Source organism: Lactuca sativa, chromosome 9 (genome assembly GCF_002870075.4).
Source record: "Lactuca sativa cultivar Salinas chromosome 9, Lsat_Salinas_v11, whole genome shotgun sequence".
Lineage (NCBI taxonomy): Eukaryota > Viridiplantae > Streptophyta > Magnoliopsida > Asterales > Asteraceae > Lactuca > Lactuca sativa.
In genome coordinates this window covers 176,714,367-176,721,003 of record NC_056631.2, presented here as the reverse complement: position 1 = coordinate 176,721,003, position 6,637 = coordinate 176,714,367, and the positions used below count along the sequence as shown (strand labels likewise).

The following is a 6,637-nucleotide window of genomic DNA, read 5'->3' as shown; positions in this document are numbered from 1 at the left end:
TGAACTCACCTGTAGTGAGTGGTTCTGATGACAATGTTGGATCGGTTGCTAAGTACCAAGTGGTGACTTGAGTACACACGCGAATCCTATTTAGCATATATTGTCACATATATGAATATAATTAGCGTTATGAACAACTAATTAATGAATTGGGACCACCTTAGGGACTAGTAAACACTTATATTGAAGTGTTACAACCATATATGATTGTATGAAGGGTTATAAGGCTATACAAGAGAGTGTATGGTCAAAATACACACTATATGTGTGTGTGCGGCCACGTGTGCTGTCAGCACGTGTGTGCGGCCCTATGTGCGGCTAGGTGTGCTGCCAGAAGGCGTGTGCTACCAGAAAACATGGTGTTCTTGGTGTTCTTGGTGAAAGATGTTACCTTTCCGGATGATACTTGAGAGGATTTTCGGGTCCTTGCTTTGTAGAAGTGTAAGAAATGATCAAAAGACCAAGGATAGTATATATAGGAGGGTGAGTGCGACTGGAGGTGTGTGTGGTTGGCCTGTGTGCGGCTGGCTGGCCACACACTCTAGTGTGCGGCCACACACACCTAGTTTGGTGTGTTTGGCCTGTTTTTCCAATGCTACACCCAATCTAACCCATCCTCCGACATGTATCTCAATTATACTAAGCTTTAAGCACTCTTTTAGACCCAAAACTTCATTATAAAATAGCAAAACGAAGCTAACTTTAATAACAATGAAGAATGAAAGCTAGAAATTTCGGGTTGTCACAGAAGAATGATAAAATTCTAGAAGACAAAAATGTTGATTTTTTGTTATGTTTAACTTTGGAAAATTATGAAATTTGACAATTTTAAGATGTTTATTGTTAATTACTAGTGATTTGATGTTTTTAAAATATTAGTCTTTTGTGGTTTAAGTTAATTATCATATATCTTATGGTTTATTATTATTACGGGTAACATGTGTGAACTTGTCAAACCGTTTGAACTTTAAACTGCGATTAAAAACCACAAAAATAACCACACTAAATCCATGTGGTTAATAACCGAAAAAAAAACAACACCACAAAAATAACCGCCTAACCGCACTACAAAAATAACTGCACCAAACGGTTTTGAAAATAGATTAATCACATTTGCGGTTAGTGGTGAGGGTTTGGCCAATAACCGCATTGAACCGCACCGTGCCAATCCCTAATTTGAATATAGAATAAAGAAGGTACCGTTGAGGTGCAAACAAGTACATGCATCGAAAAAATAGAAATCGACGACATTAGAAACAACAAGCCAAACTAAATAACTTTATATTAGCATGCTACCAACAGACCATTTTGATTCAGAGCTTCCTATTAACAAACTTCATTCCTATTAATAAACTTATTTCATAAATTTTCGTTTTGCTTTATTTCATAGGATCAACGATCCTTATATAGACACAATATTTTACAAACGACAAACAGCAAACCAACTATTGTTAGTCAATTACCTATGCTAGATATATACCTAATATTACATTATTACATATAGGACATGTATTCGATGCTACTATGCATTATTGAGTACATGTCATGCACACTACACACATATTGTTACATGTTTGACACTACGTACATACTATTACATATAAAAACGATATTTTTCAATTATTACATTTTTGACAGGACATAATATTGTATCATGAAATAATAGTTTTGTGCCTGCTTTTATCTCTCCTCTAGATAAAAGATGAGGTCATTCTGTGTAGTGTGCATGTCATGTAGTCAATAATGTATAGTAGCATCAAATACATGTTTTATATGTAATAATGTAAAATTAGGTATACGTCTAGGAATCTAGCATACTATTGTTCAAACACGATATAATTATTATTGTCTGTCAAAAACGTAATAATTATATAATATCGTTTTTATATGTAATAGTGTGTATGTAGTGTCAAACATAAAATAATATGTTTGTAGTGTGCCTGACATGTACTCAATGCATAGTAGCATCGAATACATTATTACATATATGACATGTATTTGATGCTACTATGTATTATTGAGTACATGTTTGATATTATTATAGATGTCAATGAGACCAACAGTGTGGAAGTATAACCCTCCCCCCCCCCCCCCCCCCCCCCCCCCCCCCCCCCCCGTGGCGTCTTTTCGTTGTGGAAGGATTTGTAATTTATTATATTTGTCATTTGTCGTTTTTATTTATAGTTGTCGGTAGATTAATTATTATAAAGTGTCGGTTGGATGTAATGTATAGAATGTGACATAAAGTAAGTGTCAGTAGGATGTAATTTTTTAAAAGTACTTTAAAGGGTCTTACACTTTATGTTACATCCTACCGACACAACTTTATGTCACATTCAATAATGTCTTCAATAACGCCGTTTATCAATCCTCTCGTCTGATCCAATAGACACCATCTATCTCGAATGGACAAATTTACATTGCCTCTCCCCCCCCCCCCCCCCCCCCCCCCCCCCCCCTACACACATGAATTCCTCGTTGTGCTTGACCATGAATGCCACCATTAACCCCATTTGGCAAGAAATTCCCCTTTAAACTTGTTTAACCTATTTTTCATTCATTTAACCTTAAATATCACATTAATTTTTAAATACAAAGCTCTAAATTGAGTATTTATATCCATAAATCTATAAATAAAAATAAATTAAACATAAGTATTATTTCAAGGGCAGGTATTCCCACCATGGCACCGTCCACAGCCAACGACATCCCAAGAATACAAAGAACGCATAGAAGCCAAATAACTGATCGCTGAGCTTTGCCGTCAATTTTACCATCTTGGTTGAGTCTCCGGCACCGGCGGAAGCATCACTGTCAAAGTTCACGATGATTCCGTATCAAATTCCGACCAACTCATCATCATGTCCCCCTCCATCTCTCTCTACATCTACATACACGTGTACATTTGTTTATATCTCCAGGATATATATTCTGTGGTGATAATTTTTCTTCAATTTTCTGATTTTTTTTTTAGAAAATTTCAAAATTAGGGTTTTACGAACGAATATGTCATGTGTCCAAAAGGGAAGAATGGTAGAAAGACGACATCGACATGTATGTGTTATCTCCAATTCGATCTCTCCTATATTCACCATTACCAAAACCTTACCCTCTCAAACCTCCCAGATGCTCAGATTGTGCCCCTCTTTTCATGAAGGTACCTACAAATCCAGTAATTGTTTTCATTTCATTTAAATTCACCATCTTTGATTCCATTTCTAGCTGTGCATTTGCTCTTTTTATCTGGGTATCAAGATCTTCGATCATGTTCTTGTGTGGTATATGTATATGCTTGTTGATTCATTTTCAATTATCACTTTAGGATTTATTACATATAACACCATTTGTTGAGAATTGATGAAAAGGACAAGAGCAAACCACACTATAACATACAAAAAGTCTGTATACATGTGATTCATTGATTTCGAAATTAGGGTTAGGGTTTTACATTAACACTCAAAATCTCAACTTTTTTTTAGAATCACCTATAAGTTTCATATCAATTCAACTTCAACACAATTCACAATCCTTCAGGCAAAATGCAACCACAATCTCGTCAATTCAGTCATCAAATTTCACCAATTGGGCATCGACCCATCAATCCCGACCCACGGATCTATCCATAATCCCAAACGGGTCCCACATCGTTACACTTCAAACACATCTCTCAAGGCAGGGGTACTTTCGTCAAACAACGATACTCCAACTACCCCAGTAAGTAATTTTTATAAACTTTAGCACTTTTTTTTTTTTTGTACGATTAGTAATATAACGGATTTTGTTACAGCGTTGTGTTGTTTTGGACATTGAGGGGACAACTACACCTATATCGTTTGTTACAGATGTTCTTTTTCCATATGCACGTGATAATGTTCGCATGCATTTGGAGGCAACTTATGATAGTGATGATACTAAAGAAGATATTAAATTGTTACGCTCTCAAGTAAGTTTTAAAGTAAATTACATTTTTGGTCCTTCTGAAATTTGTTGTGCATTGATATTAAGAGCTTTAACTCAATCGCCCTAACCTCCTATTTATACTCAACTCAACCGACCTAACAAAGGAAATGACCTAAATACCCTTAATTCATGCATTGACCTGTTTGACCTTCTTTACTTAACCTTGACCAATTGACAAAAATGTTACAAGATGGACAAAAATGTTACAAGAAGCTCAAATAAGGACCGAAATTTCAAGTGAAAACTTTGCAGGACCAAAATTGCAAAATCAGCTATATTCAGGGACCAAAAATGTAATTTCGATTTGTTTTTTTTGCTTATAGGTACAGGATGATTTGCAAAATGGAGTTATTGGTGCAGTGCCTATTCCATCTGATGATGCGGAAAAAGAGGAGGTGATAAGTGCATTGGTTGCTAATGTTGAAGGAATGATAAAAGCCGATAGAAAGATTACTTCTTTAAAACAATTACAAGTAAGAAAAACCAATATTTAAAAACATGTCTTATATCGAATAAAGCTTTGAACTTTGTAATACATAAATAAAAAATAGGAAAATTGTGGTAAAAAGAGTAATGTTTGTTGCTATTTGCTGCAATTTGTCCATAAAAAAAAATAAAACGGCTAACACTTGATGATGATCCAGGGCCACATTTGGCATACCGGGTTTAAAAAAAATGAACTAGAAGGAGTTGTTTATGATGATGTTCCTCAAGCTCTAGAAAGATGGCACGCTTGTGGTGTAAAGGTTGGTTCAAATTATTGAACCTGAACACCTGAGCCAGGCTCGAGGGTCAAGCCTGACTCAGGTTGGTTCAGAGTTGACCCATGAATCTTTTTTCATGGGCCAACTCGTGTCTTTACCTGACCTTTAATTTTCAAGAAATTTTTGGTCAGGTGTATATTTATTCGAGTGGTAGCAGACTGGCACAACGGTTGTTGTTTGGATATACGAATTATGGTGACTTGAGAAAATATTTATGTGGATTTTTTGACACCACAATCGGGTAATTTTTTTAATGGATATTTTTCCGACCCATGGATCTTGGATCCGTATCATGAAGTTTTATTTTTCAGGAACAAGAAAGAGACAAAAAGTTACATCGAAATCTCTGAGAGCCTTGGAGTTGACGAGCCGTCAGACATTTTATTTGTGACGGATGTTTATCAAGAAGCTGTAGCAGCAAAAATAGCTGGTACAGTAGAACCAAATGTATTGACGGGTTGTACAGTACAACCCGTCAATGCATTGTGCGAGCTGGATTAATGTTTTTATTTTATTTTTATTTATTGTGTTGATTTCTAACCGTCATTGTGTTAGGTTTGGAGGTGATGATTTCTGTTAGGCCAGGGAATGGACCGCTTCCCGAGAATCATGGATTTATGTTGATAAAGTCATTTACGGAAATACCCTTTTGAAGGTTCTTTTTGTAGCATGTAGCGTGTAAGGTAAGATGTAAACCATGAGCAACTTATGATTGTGTTAGATTTCTCAAGAATATATGCTGAAAAACACGGATTCTATTAACATTTGAATTTTTAACTTTTGGTCCTTGAAAATATATTTTTTGAATGCTATTTGTAATTTGTCCCTTATCGATTTTTGCTTCACAAGAGGGGATCCAATAAAAGATTTTATTAAAACCACTAGCAAGATGCTAGAGAAAAGAACATTATAAACATATTACAACTAAAGTTAGCTTTTGTAATCAACCAATTCAATTAATCTCACATTTTATGCATTATAGAAGTTTCAAAGCATTTAAGCACCCGTAAAATAGATAGCACCACCACATTAAATCTTTTCCTTGGAGTTCCATTATGTTGCCACGTGTCAGCCCAAGTAATACCATCATTAATCGAAGTCGAGTTCAAGTTATCAACACCTCATCAACTTGAAATTTGATTCCATAGAGAAGTAGCCAAAAATGCAAGATGTGAAGAAATGGTTGGTGGTTTTCATTGTGATTATCACATCTACTCTAATAGTAAATGAAGGTTTTTTTGTCACTTGTCACTCTTACATTAACTTGGACACATGTCATTTCTTAGTATTTTTGAATAAATGTTTTTCCACTTGTCATTTTCTCATTTTATATCCTTTCTTAATTAACAATCAAATTTACACATCAATTAATAATTGTCTTAGTTAAAAATAATCAACAAACTACAATAATATGTTTCCTTTTAAATTTTGAATTTCAAATCAAAAATTTCAAATTTAAATAAATCTTTGTTTAAATCTTCATATATATAATTTTTTTGTTTTACTAAACCCGTATAACATATGGGTCTCATAACTAGTAAAGGACATAAAAGGGATTCCACATCGACGCCCATTTTATAAAGATTCCATATAGTCGGGATCCGATTCAAGTGAATAAGCTAAGCCAAAATATTTACCACCACATGTATATAAAGCCCAATTCAAATAAAAAAAGCTTCCAAAACTTCACCACCCTAAAAGTAATGATTCCAAAGAGTCACCAAATAATTAATTACCACTTTCGGTACTTGGAAAAGCGACATATAGTATGTGATAATGCTTCCCGAATTTGATAAAGGTCGTTCTGCCATCCGTTGAGAGAGTTTTAGTTATTCAGTTGAAAAGTTTATGGTATGTGCTAATACTTTTGAATACATATTTTAAAAGGATTTTTGATTTAGGGAACAAAACTT

The 6,637-nt window shown here is 34.6% G+C and overlaps 1 protein-coding gene across 1 annotated transcript; it reads left to right on the top strand.

Moving 5' to 3' along the window:
- Nucleotides 1-2,670: 2,670 nt before the first annotated feature.
- On the top strand, nucleotides 2,671-5,536 carry LOC111916909 (probable bifunctional methylthioribulose-1-phosphate dehydratase/enolase-phosphatase E1 1). The gene is made up of 8 exons (XM_023912561.1): nucleotides 2,671-3,157; nucleotides 3,535-3,714; nucleotides 3,788-3,943; nucleotides 4,284-4,433; nucleotides 4,605-4,706; nucleotides 4,856-4,965; nucleotides 5,036-5,154; nucleotides 5,280-5,536. Exons 1-8 carry the CDS (start codon nucleotides 3,053-3,055, stop codon nucleotides 5,375-5,377), a joined length of 1,020 nt encoding a protein of 339 aa, XP_023768329.1. The 5' UTR covers nucleotides 2,671-3,052; the 3' UTR covers nucleotides 5,378-5,536.
- Nucleotides 5,537-6,637: the final 1,101 nt, after the last annotated feature.

What these genes read in the sequence shown, in the direction of transcription:
- LOC111916909 (XM_023912561.1), top strand. Translation starts at nt 3,053, where the DNA reads ATGTATGTGTTATCTCCAATTCGATCTCTCCTATATTCACCATTACCA. An exon ending in TTAAATTGTTACGCTCTCAA is followed by an intron (nt 3,944 to 4,283) that starts GTAAGTTTTAAA and finishes TTTTGCTTATAG; the next exon opens with GTACAGGATGATTTGCAAAA. An exon ending in GGCACGCTTGTGGTGTAAAG is followed by an intron (nt 4,707 to 4,855) that starts GTTGGTTCAAAT and finishes ATTTTTGGTCAG; the next exon opens with GTGTATATTTATTCGAGTGG.